The following is a 17,971-nucleotide window of genomic DNA, read 5'->3' on the forward strand; positions in this document are numbered from 1 at the left end:
GGTGGTGAGTTGCTCACTGGCTCTGAAAACTTCTCCTCAGAAGTGACACACATCACTTCTGCTCACATTTCGTCAGCCCAAGTAAGGCTCGTGACCACACCCAACTTTGGGGAGCTTGGGAAGAGCAGTCGCACCGAGCATCTACAAAACATCTTTTATTTTAATGTATATTTCTAATATCCCTGATCATTAATTCAAATATTTGAAGACTGCATAGCAGAGTAGTTAATAGCTCAGGTTTTGTAGTCAGGCCTGAGATTGAGTCCTGGCTTTGCCACTTATTATCTACATGAGCTTAGGAGAGTCACTTTAACTTTCTAAGCCTCAGTTTCTTTATTTATATCTACCTCATAGGCTTGTTCTGAGAATTTAATATGTGTGAAGAGCTCAGTCTAGTGCCTGGCATGTACAGTAAATGTTGGTACCGTTGCTGCCACTGTTAGGGATATAAAGATGGAAAAGTAGTGTCTCTACAAATTTTCTTGTATTTTTTCTATAGAGCCTTTCCTATTCTCCCTAACACCCCAGCCTTTCTCTTTCCCTCCCCTGCCCTCCCCTCCCATCTCTCCCTTCTTCCGCTCTCCCTCCCTCTCACCCCTCTCTCTCTCACCTTCTGTTTTTGTTTGCACTTATTTGTTTACATAACTGTTTTCTCCTAGTAGACTGCCTCTTAAAGGAAAGGACCATTTCTCAGTCACTTTTGTGTCCCCTGTACCTAGCACAGTATCTGACACATGATAGGAGCTCAGTAAGGGTCTGCAGAAGAAATAAATGAATGAAAGTCATAGACCATAAAGACTGTCAAACCACCCTAGAAAGTAAGTGCCAGTCACCACCTTTATCAGTAGAAAGGGGCAGTTATATAGATAATCCAAAATATCAGATATTCTAAAGAGTGTATATGTGTGTGTTGCTTTGTACAGTGTTTTGCAACATTTAATCATTCATCTAACAAATATTTATTAAGCAAACTAGGCACTATGCTTGGCAGTAGGGATGAAATGATATGTTTACTATATTAAGAATAAAATGAAAAGATGTGGTTACTGTCCTCAGTGGGTTTTCAGAGGAAGAATCAGATCAGCAAACAAACAAAAAATAGTTGGGAAGTACAGGTGCTGTGTGCAAAAGGAATCACTGCAGTAGTCCTTTAAATTGAAGTTGTCCCTTACATAAATAAGAGGAACACCTGATATAAATAAGATCTGAGGTATCAAGGAAGGCTTCCTGGAAGATGGTACTAAACTAAAACCTGATAGAGAGTAGAAAGGAGTTCAGAAGAGTAGAGGTTTTCCAGGCAAGAAATGACCCTAGTGATGTCAGTAGCAGCCAGATCATGAAGTGCCTTGTGAGTCTTTTTTAGAGATTTGAAAGTTATTCTGCATACCTTTATAGAAAGTTTTAAGCTGGGAAGTGACATAAGATTTGTGTTTTTGAAAGAACACTGGCAGCATTTGGAGTGTGACAGTACTAGAGACAGAGGTACAGTGCTGGGGCGACTGCTGTTATCCAGGCCAGAGACGATAGTAGCCCAAACAGTGACAGGACCGATAACATATAAGATGGGGAAAAAAGTAGTAGCAGAGATGACCAGAATATGCTGTTGTAAGCAATGGCTGTTTTGGACCTAGATGGTCAAGAGTGGACTAAATTTCCACATAAGTAGAGTTGTCACTTGTTTGCAATAGTAAAGTGTCCATTTGGATCACATTGACATGTATTATAATTTTAAGGACGCTTTATCTTTATTTGTTACTGATCTTCAAGTGGTAATAACTCCTGAGCTTTTAGAAGTTACCGTTTCTCCCCACTCTTTCTACCTTTAATTAAGGGAACTCCTCTTTAAAATTGTTGTAGCTCCTTTATTTGTTTGGCATATTCGTTATTACATGTATTTCTCTGAGTAGGTTATTTTTACGAGTTCCTTGAATAAATGGCTGTATTTATACATTTTGTATCCCTTTGCCTCCACTCCCGGCTCCCTACCTAAGTTAGCATTGGGATCATATCAACTAGTAAATGATATGATGGTCATTTTAGACTTTTGCATGTTGTGCCCTATTAGGAAATGGTATACATATAGTCTCTCATTAGTTTGCATCTGAAGTCAGCTTCTTCCCTTCCCTCAACCCAGGACATTACCGTGTCTTCCTTACAGTTCCTCTGACATAAACTTAGAAACCAAGGTATAAAACTTCCTCTGCATTACAAAAGGAATCATTACGATAGTCCTTTAAATAGAAATTTCCTTAGTGTATATAAGAAATAGATTTGTACAATCGATTAGTTAAAGCAGTGTAATCATCTAATATTATTTTCTTAAAATGAGTACCTGGCTATCTTTCACAAATTATTCTTTTAATTCTTTTTCCTAGTCTCTACTTATATACAAGAAAATAAAACATTTTTAATGAAAATTTAAGCTTTCAACTATCAAGAGCTAGAAAAGGTTAGCTAGATCTTTTTAATTCCCTTTCAGAACCTAATGTTGCATGAGGCTAAGAAGAGGTCAGGAAGTAAAGGTGGGATCTAGCTGTACCTATCTCTGATCACTTGGAGGAAAAAAAAAAACTATCCCATCAATGATATGATCTTTATTCTTATATTTCTAACTTTGTCAGTGATTTCCTGTCCTGCCATTGAGAATAGTTTCACTTTTATGTATGTCAAAAATTTAAAAAGGTAGAAAGGTCCCTACACAGTGAGTAAATAAGTTAATGATTAGAAACAACAGTGAAAGGTGATTTGCACAATTTAGGCCAAGATCACTGGATTTTTTTTTTTTTTTGTATATAATGCTGTCATCACCATTGATTTCATCATTTACATTCATTTGTTTAATGAAATTAGACACAGTATAACAATGTTGACTCCACCTATGAATTTGTCTTTTTTAGTGAGTTAAAAAAAGGAACCTGCCTTCGGTTTGCTGGAAGTGGAAATGAAGAGAATCGAAATAACTCATATCCTCACAAAGCAGGTTTTGCCCAACCTTCAGGTCTTTCTCTGGCCTCAGAGGATCCCTGGAGCTGCCTGTTTGTAGCAGATAGTGAGAGCAGTACAGTGAGAACCGTCTCGCTGAAAGATGGAGCAGTGAAGCACCTTGTGGGAGGAGAGAGAGATCCCATGGTAATGAAAAGCACTCTTGTGTGGTGTGCCTGCTTAACAAGCTTGTGATTTTCTGAATTGTGAAGTTAATAAAATTTAGGAAGGAGAAGGTTCTTGGCTTATCCATGTTAAAATGGAAGTCAAACCAAAGGAAATGTGAGTGTGAAGAAATACAAGTAACAAAACCACCTAAGAAAATAAAATGACTCGACTTGATTATATATAAATGTCAAAGTTTCCGGGAAAAAGGAAGGGTAAAATATTGATTACCAAGCAAGGGGAAAATGTAGATTAGATATTTGGCAGTAGGGTGGAAGGAGCACCAGATCAGTAAACTTGACCTGTTCCTGATCAGATGTGTGATTTTTGTGAATAAAATTCCTGTGCACCACAAATTAATTCAAGTTCAGAATTCTATCATTTTTTTTCTAATTTCAGTCAAATGCCCAACCCTATTTATATGAAATCAGACTTTTCTCCCTTTAAGTAGCATATACAGCTATCTTAATTTTCACTTTATACCCTAACAAAGCACTGTAAAAAATTTTAATTCATGCTGTTTCTTTCTTTTTAAAAAAAAATAAAAGAATTTATTTGCTTTTGGTGATGTTGATGGAGTAGGAATCAATGCAAAGCTTCAACACCCACTTGGAGTAACTTGGGACAAGAAAAGGAATTTACTTTACGTGGCAGACTCTTACAATCACAAGGTGAGTCTTGAAAGAATTATACAATACCCTGCTTTTCACTTGTGGTATTTAAAATGCTGAAAGATCTGTGAGCCTCCTACAATTGCCGCTAAAATATAGCGAGGAATGACAGTTTTGGACAACTGTACATAAGCCTTTCTGTTCTTTTCTTGGTCCTTTCTTGCAGAGAGGATGTGATGGTACTCTGAGCTGGGGGGAAAGGACTGAACAAATTTCCCAATGACTGTAGCCAAAACTTGTGAATTGCAAGCCATTAAAGCTGCTTAGTAACATGTTGAGTAAATGAGAAGGCAGGTAGCAGGGAAATTAACATGTCAACTAACAAATGAACACTTTTGAGCCTTTGCATAGTTGCCACTCCTGTTAGCAAATAACTCCGTTTTCATCAGCATTTCCATTTTTTTTTTGTCTCTACTGCATTTTTACTGTGCATTTTTCCTTTTTATAAAATCCGTGGAACCCAAATGTTAATATTTTTGTGATGAGAGACTGTGAATTTAATGTAATCGAAACACAGTGAGGAATCATTAAGTTTAACAAGTAGCCAAATCCTCAGCCAATGTTAGATATTCATGAGAAGAAAGTCAGTTCAACTGCGTCCCATTGTGAGGGAAAAGAAGAACATTAAAAATTTTTTTTAATTCCATAAATTTTATCAAAGATTGCTTCTAGAAGACAGGATGTAACTGGGGATTTTCTAGTGTTTAGCTCTCAGAATGAAATATCTCCCCTTAGACTATAATTTGAATGTTTGGCTTTTCAAGAAAATATGGAAATGTCTGTTCTTTTTTCTGAGATTTATTAGGAATACTAATGTCAGTCAGGAATTCTCTGGCTTGCTTCATATGATACTTTTCCATACTACAAATGTGCAGTTGAGCTTCAGATATATAAATTTTTGTTCTGTCTTCTTAGATTAAAGTTGTGGATCCAAAAACAAAAAACTGTACAACATTGGCGGGAACTGGAGATGCAAGTAATGTTATCGGTTCCAATTTTACCAACTCAACTTTTAATGAACCAGGAGGCTTGTGTATTGGAGAGAATGGTCAGTTATTATATGTGGCAGACACCAATAACCATCAAATTAAAGTGATGGATTTAGAAACAAAAACAGTTTCTGTGGTAAGTAATCCTTAAGTTAAAGGGCATCACTTTAAGAAAGACTCTAAGATCCTCAGCAACAGCAGAGGCACTTTTGGTTAGGCCATCTCTAGTGGTGAAAGTGAAACATGTGGGTAGAGTAGTGAGTGGGTGCCTATTCCAAGGATATCCTGTTATTTTTAAAATAAAAATTCCATTTGTGCCAAGAGTGTTTGAGAAAGATTCTAGAAGTTGGAGAGAATTTGATGGACTTCCAGAAAAGGAAAAAAAAAAAAAGGACTCATCTGTTTTTAAATGTATGGGCATACTGACACACTACACATACAAACTATGTGGGTTGGGTTGTTTAATCTTGGGTGTTTTTTTTTTTAATGATTAATGGGTAATCTTTGTTTCCTATGGTGAATCCATTACCAAATAGTCTTTAAAGGAAGCTCTAGGAGCCACATTTCTCAAGACTTAAAAATAAGATTGGAAGAAACTTAAGTAAGTTCTAATTTTAAAGATATGGACATGGTCTCCAATACAAGTTACCCCTTTATATATCACATTTGCCTGGAAAAATGCAAGAGTTCTTTTCCTAAAATTCTAGGAATTTCCAAGATGTGTTTTAAAATAAAAACACAGATTCCCATCATAACATAAGTGTCATTTCTCTTGACATAAATCTCTGATATAAGATGAATGACATCTTATAGTTGGCAATGAAAATTATAAGAGGGCGTATATTATATCCACTACATTTAAATTGATAAAGTTTTATTTTAATTTCCTGCTATCTATAAACATATTGGACAGTTAGTTTAATTCAGTTTCATTCATAAATGGCAGTTTTTTGGCCAGGATGAAATATTTTTCTGAACCTACAAAATAATCATGAGGAAATTTAAGTAAACACACTCTGATTCAGAAGAGAATGGCAATTAAGTTTCCTTGACACAGAATCTCATGTTTGTACTGAAGTCTGAAAATAAGCTCTGTCAGTCTGTAATACTATAAAGTACTTGTGCTTTAAAAAACAGATTTTCTTGTTTTCTAGCTCCCAGTCCTCAGATCTGAAAGTGCTATGGTGGACGGCCCATTCCTAGCAGAAAAACAGAAGACCTTACCCAGACTACCTAAATCTGCTCCAGGCATTAGACTTTCCCCAGTGGCTGCATCTCCAGGGCAAACTCTTCAGTTCAAGCTAAGATTAGACCTCCCATCAGGAACAAAGCTAACTGAAGGAGCACCCAGTTGCTGGTTTTTATCAGCTGAAGGTATGACAATAATCTTGCAAATGCAAATATTTCATAAATTCTTGAGATTTGATCTAGTAATTTTTCTCATTTGTGATATGTTTACAGTTGGGCAGGATTTGAGCAAGGTCTTGTAAAACAGAAAGATCCAGATCGAACCCCACTTTAGCAGTTTTCGTTAGCCCTTGAGATTATTTCTCTCTTTTATTAAATAACAGTGTAACTCAACCTGAAGTTAATCATAATTGCCGCCATTTGCTATTAAGCAAATTCATTACATGAGACAGACTGGTGTGGTCTTAGAATGTTAGGCCCTTGAATATTAGGGCTGAAAGGCACCAAAGGAACCATCTGTTTTAAGCCTCTTATTTTATAAATGAGGAGACTACGGGCTCAAAGAGATAAAGTGATTTGCTGAAGGGCATATATTGAATTAGGTCAAAAGATGGAATTTGAACCCCGCTCTGCTGGTTCTTAGTGTAGTGTCTTTTCCATTGTGCTACTCCATCTCAAACTAGCTCTAGGGATATTAGTCCTAAAAACGAAATTAGTTTTTTAAAGACATATAAAATTCAAAGCCACCAGTTACGCATTTGGATGTTACAAAAGTTTCCAAACCTCACTCTCGGTCTCTGTACTTAACTCACCATGGTTTGTGGACCAGCACCGGTCCACAGACTATACTTTGGTGACCCTGTTCTAGAGCCCTGCGGCATAAAGAGATCAAGGAGGGAGGGAGGTAGGGACCCACACGGAAGACTGAAGAGTGAATAGGCAAGTAGAAGCAAAACCAAGAGAGAGGGTAGTTTCCTGGAGCAGGTGTTTTAAGGAGAGAGTGATCAGCTGTGTTGAGTGCGATTGGTAGATCAGGTGAAATAAGGACTAAGAATTGATCGTTGATTCAATGTTATAGTTAATTGATGTCCTCGACCAGGGCCGTTTCCGAGTGATGGAGGAGGTGCCTGATTAGAGCAGGTTAAAAAAGAATTGAAGGAGAGGAACTGGAGAAAGCAAATATAGATAACTCTTTGAGGAGCTTAGCTAAAAAGATAAGGGAAAAGAGAGCAGTTGCCCGCAGGGGAAAACGGAGTTGAGAGAGCAGTGTGTTTGTTATATTGATGGCAAAGATCAGTAGAGGAAAGGACTGATGATATGTGTTTCGGGGTATCCTTTAGGAGGGTAGGAGAGGTGGCAGGCCGGCCTTTGCCAGGAATGTGGACCTCATTTCCACTGTAAGGAGGGAGGGCCCAGTGTGCGACCCAGAGATCTAGATGGGTAACTGTGGAGCGGATGCTTGTGGAAGCGCTCTTCTGCATCCTTCTGTTGTCTTGATTATTGGGAAGCACGGCCATCAGCTGAGAGTGGGAGTGAGAGGTGGTGGGGGAGGTTTTGGCGGTTTGAAAAAAGAAGAGGGTCAGGAGGGTGGGAGGGTGACAGCATGAGGGAAATACAGTGTGATTGCTGAACGGCCGGGAGGCTGTGTTTGAGGCTGGCTGTCATGAATTGAAAGTTAGGCTAGTCCACGTGGAGGCTCTTTGTCTCCAGCCAAGGTGAGGCACAAGGGAGCAGAAGTGTAGGTATTGGCTAAGCAGTTTAATCAGCAGGTCTCTGGGGTCCTGATCCAGTATTAATTATGATTACCACTATACCACTAAATCTCACAGATTCTATTCTAAAGAATTAAATTGATTTTTCCCTTGAGTTTGATTTTTTTTTTTTAATATATTCTTGCTTTTAACTGAATTAACTTGACACAAACTCTTTCTAATTCAGTTCTTTGGTTGTTTTATTATCATCTTTCACTTTTCCAGATAGCGTCTGTCAAACGCTTTAGAGCTTTCAATTTCTGTTCATTTTATTTCGGTAGTATCATTAGGACTTGACTTACCAGTTATTAAGCCTGAAGCTGTGTTTTCTTCTCTAGGAATTCCAAAGGTAGAATTTGAGCCCCATTCACTTTCTTGCTACAAGAAATTGGATGCCAAAGCCATTGCTTAAAAGTATGCCATTCAAGTAGAAGAAAAAACATTGTTGGAGGAGGATGTGTAACTAAATACAGATGAATTACTATGATTAGAGTCCAGGCAGAGCCTTTGTCCTCAGTCACTAATTTGTGATCTTTTAATCTCAGAACATTTCCTGTTTGAGTTTATTCTCGAAAGTAGTCAGTTACTGTAAATTATGTAAAGATTTGGGTGTGTGTTTGAATCACAGTGTGAACTTATTTCATGAATTTATAAGTAATCAGTATACTGCTTGTCTTCTAGCAGTGCTTTCGAACATCTCTAACAGAGTAGACAACAATTTTAAAGTGAAACAGTAGTAGTCCAGAACTAAATTCTGACTTCTTGTCTCTAGTGAGCTTGCTCTGTCCTCGTCTCCCGTGCTCTTTCACAGGTTCTCACTCAGTTTTGAATTTGCTGCCCGACTCCTCCTGTCTCATGCCCTCTCACACACTTTTCTTTTGTACATTACCCAGATCCAGGCTTTATGCCTTCTTACCTTGGTACCTTCTCAGAGCAGCAGCTACTGTCCTGCAACTGCCCGCTTGGTATCCACACCAAGAGAACAGAGAGATCTTGGTAGGCTAGCCAGAAGGAACTGCTGAGTTAGAGTTTGCTGTCTCTGGAGTGACTGACTGAGCCTGTGGGGAAGTCACCCCCATCTACTCCCCACAAAGGAGAGGGCTGAGCCATGCAGTACTAGAGTATGTTTGAAGCTAGCTGTGCAGTACTAGAGGTTGTTTGGGCAGAAGAGAACTCAAACCCTGGCCATTCATTCTGCAGTCCTCTGTAGGTTCAGAGCAAGTCCTCAACTGCCAGTTTAACTGTTCTGCCTGTGTCCATTAGTCTGAAAGCATTGCATCATTTGGAGATAACTGCTCTTTAATTGCACACAGAAAAATTAACAGAGTATTTTTTATAGGATATTGGTAAATTAACATGTTTGTTTTAACTCTGTCAAATACACAAGTTAATTAGTATCAAGTTATTGGAGTACAAAACATGGATAGTATTAAAGGAGAGTGAAGTGATCTAAGGAGAAAATTCTTAGATATTTTTAGCTATTTTAGATACATGTGATGTATCTAGAAATTATCTACAGAAACACTGTGTTTTGTTTTGTTTTTTTGTTTGTTTGTTTTGGGGTTTTTTGCGGTACGCGGGCCTCTCACTGTTGTGGCCTCTCCCGTTGCGGAGCACAGGCTCCGGACCCGCAGGCTCAGCGGCCATGGCTCACGGGCCCAGCCGCTCCGCGGCACGTGGGATCCTCCCGGACCGGGGCGCGAACCCGGTTCCCCTGCATCGGCAGGCGGACGCGCAACCACTGCGCCACCAGGGAAGCCCAACACTATGTTTTATTTCTAGAATTGGACATTAAAATACCGTAATTTACTATTTTCCTGTTTTCATTTAACATATAAGAAGTTCCCCCACGAACCTGCTATTAACAAAATCAAACATTAAAATAAAACATATTCCTCAGTCCAGAAGTAAGCAAAAAAGCCAGAGAATTTTAAAAGAATTGTTTAAAAGCTCTGCACTTAACTCTTTAAGTTCTCAACCTTTCACATTCTCCTTACTCTTATTTGATATATTTATCTCAGATTTAATTTTTCAATCAACAGAATATTAGAAGTAATAAACTAAAGGAGAGATGAAGAGGACCAGTAGAGGCAGGTGCTCTAGTCTGTTGACTCATCCTGAGGTCAAAAGAGAGAAAAGCTAAAAAGTAGACATAGAATTTCGTCACTACTCAGTAGATGGTCCAGTTTTTGTACAGACGGCCCCGAGTCGTTGTTAAGTCGTTAGATTACATTCAGTGTGTTCTATTTAAGATGGCAGGAAAGCAGGTCCTGCGTTTCCCAAATGATGGCTCTTCATAGCTAATGCTGAATGTCAGCCTAAGTACGCACTTCCTCAATATGACGCATATGTTCCTTCTGAGAGAAGGCCCTGGGTGAATAAAAACATTTTAAAAGCTTTAATACTAGAAGACTTAATGATTTTTAGTGGTTTCTTAGACTTTTGTTACATAGATAATCTATGTATTTAAGTCTCAGAGGAGTTTTATGTGTTAAAATGAGGTAGACAAAATCTGTTCGTTTTTTACATTGAGTCCATTGGAATAATGTGTTCGGTGTTACTTGTTTCTAAAAAAACAGCAGTGGCTTTTTTTTTATTACCACCTTTGGATATTCAATAATTCATCGTCTTAACTTGAAAGTCACTGCAGAGTTGTACATAACATTTGTATTCCCTGGATTATTTTGTAGTTTGCATATTATATTTCTAGACACTTATCTGGTAAAAATGATCTATTTTCTGAAGTGTCCTATGTTTATTTCTAGAACTTATTAATAGTTTTCATTTTTAATTATATAATCACATTTAAAATCTGTAACCATATTGGCAGCATTCATCTTGATTTCAGTAGAAATAACTTTATAATTTATTTTACAGTGTTCAAAGGAAGAATTTTAATTTGACATCAAGATGATTAGACTAAGAACTTCTTATATCTTCTTTAGTATCCTTCACACAGAGCACAATGCCTGGCACTTAGAGGCTTTCAGTAAATATTTGTTGATTGAATGAATCTAGTGTTCATAAGGTTTGTCCAATTTCCTACTTCTTATACAGTCTTAATAATTTACCTTTTTATTTTCTAGGCAATGAATGGCTTCTTCAAGGACAGATACCATCTGGAGAGATAGAGAGCATTTCCAGTCAACCAACAATCTCACTGCAGATTCCTGGGGATTGTTTATCACTTGAAGCCGTTCTGTCTATCAGCGTATTTCTTTATTACTGTAGCGCAGACAGCAGTGCCTGTATGATGAAGGGAATTTTGTTCCGTCAGCCTTTACAAATAACCGATACACAACAAGACTCCATACCTCCAGTAGAGCTCCAGTGTATATTTTAGCAAAGCTGGCCAGCATCCCAGTGCCTCCTGGTCTCCTTCCCCACCATCACTGTGTGATTTATGAAGAGAAACTTTATTTCTGCCTCTGGCTACCCAGAAACCCATTGTTGAGTTCTCCTTATTTATTTATTATAGACAAATTCCTTCATTCTCACTGTGTACCAGCTAAGTCATTGACCGCGATTTGAACCATGATCCCGTAATCTGTGCTGCTATTTGGCACAAGACTTAGGTCCACATTATAGGACAGAATATTATGAGATAATTTGCAGTGAATACTGATAACAATATAATGATACCAAATGTTTTAACTAACTTTTTTACATTTATCAAGCAGCACATCTGAATGTGTAAATTTCACAATAACTTTAAACAGAAGTGAAGATCCAGTCCACATATTATAAGGACACCTGCCATTCAAGGTGTAAGGTCTGTTTTAGGCCCCCCAAAACATCTTTTCATCACAGTAGCAGCTTCAAGAGACCTAGGTGGTAAAAATATTCTTTGTTCTCTTCTGCGATTTTCTCCTTTGAGATGTATTTATTCAGTCTATTTTAAATTATTTGCTATTTTTAACATACCATTATTAACGGTATGTTAAATATTCTGTATGTTTCTATATACAGAAAATATATTTCTATATTTCTAAAAGTTAGAGTCTCTAAGGACATACAGGCTGACTCCTTTAACTTTTTTCTGAATGAACAGTCTTACCAAATAACGGATGAATCCACAGAAATGTTATGACTTTCAAGGAGAAAGGGACTTTGGGACACATTACTGTCTGTGATACCACTTAAAGAACTGTGACACTGAATCTGATGCAAATGGGTATGTATGTTGTCTTAGAAGTTTACATTTCAGTTGAAGCGTTAAATGCAGATTTGTTGGGTTTGGGGGTTTTTTTGGTTCCCATATTCAGAATTTAAATTATGATCATTTATTGTGATGTTTTAAAAAATTACTGTCAAGCCTTCAAAGTGAAAATTTCAATGTGAAGCACTTTCATGCTATTAATATGTATAGTGTATCTTAATATATTACCTTAAAATATTAAGGCTGAAACATACAGTGATTTGATGACGCTGTTTTTGGTGGGGTTTTTTTTAACCTTAAAAGAAATAGTCACCAGAAGATATTGAAAGCCTTTTTAAATCATCATTTCTCTTTATAACTGTTTTAAAAGCCTCTGCTTGTTTTTACTAAAACTGATTCAACGTTTGTAGTTTAATCAGCTTACAAGATTTGTAAAAACAGGTGAATCATATTTATTCAGTAAATATTTATAGACAATATAGCATAATATGCCTTCTCCCTTCAAACCCAGTGCTCAATTTGAAGTGTAATTTTTTAAGCATGATCATCTGCCCGTATCTTTATATTTTCTCAAACTATAGTTTTGAACATACTATTCACTTCTTTTATTCAGGTTACCTAAATCTGAAGTAAGGAAATGCATAGATCATGACTTTCATTTAATTTGTAGCCTGCTAAAGATATTTTTAAAGAGAAGTATTATAAATGTAAAGTTAAAAGGAATTCTGTTTAAAATTATATATAAGTACCGCATAAACCTTTTCTCTCCATTAAAAAAAAAAAATACGTTCTGTGATAAAAGGATATATAACATTTTCTCTTTTATGGAGAATAGGCCATAGTAATTTTTTAATCTCATTTTATTATTATAGTTCTCACTTCTAGTTGGACAGGATAGTTTGGCTTAATTTTTTCCTATTTAAGGACAATAATTTCACTCTGAAAGAAGTATATACAGTTTTAAATTGCTAATTCAGGAATGCCTGATAACTATTTTTTCAGTATTATACACAAATATACACACAGTATGTATTTTCATGTACCCTAAAATCCAAAAATATTTCTTAGAATATGTTAATGTTCACTTTGTCTAGACAGTTTTCTGTTAGTATTAAGCTTATGCTCTTCTTGACTTTCAAAGTTTTGCTGAACATTCTTATTCTTAGGCAGCCACTAGTCTGCATTGTTTTTTACATTCAAAATATTATTTATGTGGATTGGTATGATTTTTTGTAAATCATATTAAGCAATATAAATAGGTTCCTAGAATTTATGACTAACATAAATCTCTTACATAAGAGGAAGCACTAGAAAGTTTATTTTTAAAAACTTTGTGATTCCTGACTTGTTTTCTATAAGGATTTCTGCATATTTTTAAATTTATGCATGAGGAAAAGCAAAAGTTATGTTCAGTGATAGTTTAAAAAAAGATTTTAGTGTTAGTCACTGTAATCAAAGTGCCAGTAATGTGGCATTACACACAGACATAGTACCTGGGATCTTTGCCCTAAATTATTCTGCTGCTTTGTCACCATTTTTTCTGCCACTCGTTATGCTATCATTTCACAAATGGTAGAATTTTCTTTTCTGAATTTGTACTCAGGATTGATATCTCTGAAAAGAATTTTGCTTATCTTGAAAATGCTGTCTGAAGCAAATATTTAACCTTCTCACAAGGGGAAACTTTACAGTTTAATCACCCATAATTGTAAAGTTCAATGACTCAACAATTTTCTCCTTAACTGTTCTAATAATATATTTAGCTATAGTGTTATCAGGCCTGCAGAAAGCTATAAATCTTAAAACAGCCAAAAAAAGCTTAATATATGTAGATGAGTGTGTGTATATATGTATGTGTATATATACTTACGCAGATACAAAGATCAACTCAATTTCTCACATGGCCAATATACTTTGGAGCTAGTACCACTGAAATAAGTTATTCTCTGCTTGTTTTTCCATAGTTGGAAAATTTGCGAAGACATTAATAATACGTACCTCTGTAATATAATTTTCTGCCTGCCCAACATTTAGCATTAGTTTATATCTGCCGATTAAAAACAGTCTAGCCATTATAGTTGGCATCATGTTTAAGAACAATCATCAAAAACTACATTTCATAGCTCACGAGTTGCATAAAAATCTACACGCGGAGGGACTGTGTCAGGGGTGGACTTGTGAATATTTTTGTTTTCGACTTTTCCGTAATTTTTTTTTCATTGAGCAGTGGGTTATTTTTTTAAAAAAAAAAAAACAGCAAAGAAACCCCAACTGGGAATGTGCTTTAAAGATTTAAAATGAACTGAACAGTAAGGACTTGTTCTATAGTAGCTTTTCTAAAGTCACTTTTATTACCAAAGATCAGAACACAGTTTAGAGCCCTTTGATCTACCACTTCTCTTAAGTATGTGGTTTGGTGGAGACAGAAATGATTATGGCTTTTTCTGCTGGAGTTTTTATTGTGTGATGTAGCGTAGCGTTCATGAGCACAGACTCTGCAGTCGCTTGGATTCTGCCCTATAAACTGGGGTTGCTATACCTGCCTTATGGAGTTGCTGTAAGGACTCAATGAAATAGTGTTTGTATAGCAGTTAGTAAACAATGAAACTGCTAGTTATTGGCTTAGTTAATAATAATGATAATAACTTAGGTCTGTAAACACATGGCTTCACATTTTCTTTGCAACCACAGTTTCTAAAGGAAACGATTTCTCTATCAACTGTTTGGTATTTAATACTCTCCATAGAGTTGGAATTCAAGAAGAGAAAGTTTTATAATAAACATATTACTATTTTATAAACGTTGTTATAAAGAAACATACCTACAGTTTTGTTTTTTAAAGTTTTTTTTAAGACCTGGAACTATGAGTAATAAACCTCCTTAGAGGGTCCAGACATACCCTAATCCACGTTCCTGGGACGTACTCCGTCGGCGCTTCCCCAGATCTCCCAAGTGCCTTCATGCATTTTGCCTCATTTGAGCTTCAGAATAACCTTATGAATCAGATAGGTAGATCTTATGTCCATTTTACAGATGAGGAAGCAGCTTTAGAATGTTGGCAACGTGTCTCAAGATCAGCGCTCCCCGAATAATGGCTGATGCTGGAGTGGTGCCTGGTGCAGGCAGTTGCTCGGCCAGTTTTGTTGGATGACTAAGGGTGACTAGTGAGTGATGGATCTTTTATTTGAACGCAGATCTCCTAATTCCTAGCTGTACTCCTAGATGTAGAGTGAAAACAGACTGGGATTAAGAGTACTTACTTTTGTGAATGCTTTCTTAAGCCTTTGGCAGTACTTAAACTAATAATAGCTAAATTTATTCAGTGCTTACTGTGTGCCTGACACTTTTCTAAGTGCTTTCTGTGTATTAACTAATTTAATCCTCACAACCACCTTATGAGGGAGGTACTATTTTTCCTTATTTCCCTGATGAAGAAACTGAGACATAAAGAAGTTATAAGCAGTTACACCAGTGTAACGGAGATCACACATTTAGGACTGGCCGAGACTGGGTGCATCTACTCAACTACCATGCTGTGATGCCTGCCTCTCAATTTTTTCTTTTTTAAAGCATAAACCTTCATAGTTATATATAGTAACTAATCAACACAAAGAACCAAAATAATCCTAGTGGTGATTGTTTTTGAAATGTAAAGTAAATCCGTTTAATTTTACTAGCTTTGGGGACTTCTCATTACACATTATACATAGTTATCCTTCAGGGTTTGGAACAGTCTGTATAATTGTTTTTCCCAGAAGATTTTATGTACCATTCTTTCTTAAATTCAGATATTATCCAGTTTTTCTTGGCAGGTGGATGTATTAAAGAATTAAATAGCTTTTCAGTTCTAGTTCCAACAGTGCTATTTTAATTGGTCTTCAGAAGGTAATTCTAAGACCGTCTCACAGAATTCTTAGCAGGACTCCCTCAAACCCTTAAAAGCTTATTCATATTTAAGAAAATACCGTTTTAATAAGTGAGCCCTAGAAACGTAATATTTGGCCAGTCTGTTAACACAAAGTCATCTGCCTACTTGATTCATAAAAAGCACTGAAGTATGTAGGCCTCACCCCACCCGCCAAGACTCAGATATTTGCAATTCTATTACAGTAAAGTTTTCACCAGGTCAACCTATCATTCCAGCTTTAGGTACCTGTTAAAAGGTATGAATTAAAATGCTACATACCAATGATTACGATTCATGATCATCCAAGAATGCAGATGTTTTTCATTTAAATCGTTTGCTAATTTAAATATTATAATTTGTTAACATGGTTATAAAATTCCACTTCTGAAACCCTTAAAGAAATGTACATCAACTTGAAAAGGTAATGATAGCGTCATACTTTAGCATTCACTGTTAATCACCAAGGTTTCCTCCTCTTCCTCCTCCCGTGGCACATGGTTTTTTTTAAATGAATTCACGCTAACCGCAAGTCATGATTTTGTCCTGAATAATTAAAAGTTTGCTTTCTTTCCCGCCATTTCCTTGCAATAGGGTAATAGAAAGCATGGCGTTAAGAGTTACGAGCCTGGACTGATCTCCTGTATGTATTCTGTGACCAGCAGACGTTGGCCCTTTCACATATTATTAGACTGCAGGTCAGCCTGGCTGCTTCGGGCCGAGGCTGCCGGTCTGACCACAGCCTGGGAAAAGCAGAACAGGAGGCCGCGTGGTCAGCTTCTCTGACTGCATCCCCTCCGTTTCTTAGTGTGCTGATTCGGTTTAGTTTTTTTCAAAGGTTGGAGTTGGAAAATGAGAACCCTAGATACTTGTGGAATGTCTGTCCGGCTATAGTTATTCCTTGTTTGGTGTGTCCCTCTTCCTCACTGGCGTGTCGCCTTCAAGTGGACCGAAGGACATTTTGTTCTGTTGAAAGCCCCACGACCAAAAGGAAAGAATCGCAAGTATTTCCAAATCTACTTCCCGGCCTCTACCAACAACCATATACTAAGAAGCACTAAACGAGCACAGTGGAGCGCCTAACAGCCATATACTCAAAAAAGTATTTTTGTAACATGTCAGGGCACGGTATGAATTCCTTCCTCTTTAAGCAGCAGCTTGCAGACCTGGTGTTTTTCAGTAACACAGAATTAAGCAAAAGTGTCAGATTTTTTTATGAGTTAGATGGACAAGCAGAATTTATTACCCTTTGCTTTTAATATACTTGGTTACATATTTAGATTTGAAATAAAATGAAATGAGACCTCTTAATACTGAGAGGGGAACAAAAATCAGCCCTCAGATTTGAATAGAACCGGTTTAAACAGTATTTTTGATTCTTTATCTAGTGTGCTATGCGCATGAAAAGTATGTGTTAAGGTATATAGGGCAAAACAGTTGGTAAATGAATGGTAATGAAGGGTAAAAATAGACACGTTCCTTTCTGAAAATGAAGAAGGGCTCAGCCTTGGAGCTATCTTCCATTTTTAGATGTTGTAGTCATTATTCTTAATCCCATCAGAAATACATTCATTCTGTGAGCATGTGCAGGATGGCTACCTGTTGTGTTCATTACACTGTTCAGACACTAACGAGTGTGTGTGTGTGTGTGTGTGTGTGGAGCTGGAATGTGTTTTCCCCGAGTGCCTCTTATGTTCATCATCCAAATTTACCTGTAAAAACACACGACCGCTTCCTCTCCGCACCTTAGGCTTCCCGCTTTTGGAAAACAATCGTATAGTAGTTTCTATAGAAGTTTCAGTGAGGAACTGTATGGTTCCAGAATAACAGAGAACAGTAGATTGGTTTTGCTGTGGTAAATTTTTCTTCTAACATTCCTAATACGTCAGTTTCCAAAGGAGGAGAACAGTACCCGACATGACTTGAGAAGTAATTTCTCTCTACTTGGAGGTATATGTTTCTAATTATGTTATACATAGGTTAACATTTTTTAAAAGTTTGAAATGTTCACTGTTAGGGTACATCGAGAGCCAGTTTAGAAATGTTTTAATTGCTGTCATTACTTCATGTGTGGATTATGGACAAATCAGAGTTTGCTTGTGCTACATATATATCACACACATACATATATACACACAATCACTCAAATTGTAACATTTCAT

At 36.8% G+C, this 17,971-nt stretch overlaps 1 protein-coding gene across 1 annotated transcript in view; it reads left to right on the forward strand.

The window, feature by feature from the left end:
- Positions 1-11,211, forward strand: part of NHLRC2 (NHL repeat containing 2) — a 57,432-nt gene extending 46,221 nt beyond the window's left edge. The window contains exons 7-11 of the mRNA XM_024121492.3: positions 2,898-3,129; positions 3,696-3,818; positions 4,734-4,943; positions 5,962-6,181; positions 10,833-11,211. Coding sequence (XP_023977260.1) covers positions 2,898-3,129; positions 3,696-3,818; positions 4,734-4,943; positions 5,962-6,181; positions 10,833-11,089 — 1,042 coding nt within the window. The 3' untranslated portion in view covers positions 11,090-11,211. The remainder of the gene's footprint in view (positions 1-2,897; positions 3,130-3,695; positions 3,819-4,733; positions 4,944-5,961; positions 6,182-10,832) is intronic.
- Positions 11,212-17,971: the final 6,760 nt, after the last annotated feature.

This window comes from Physeter macrocephalus, chromosome 20, assembly GCF_002837175.3.
Source record: "Physeter macrocephalus isolate SW-GA chromosome 20, ASM283717v5, whole genome shotgun sequence".
NCBI lineage: Eukaryota > Metazoa > Chordata > Mammalia > Artiodactyla > Physeteridae > Physeter > Physeter macrocephalus.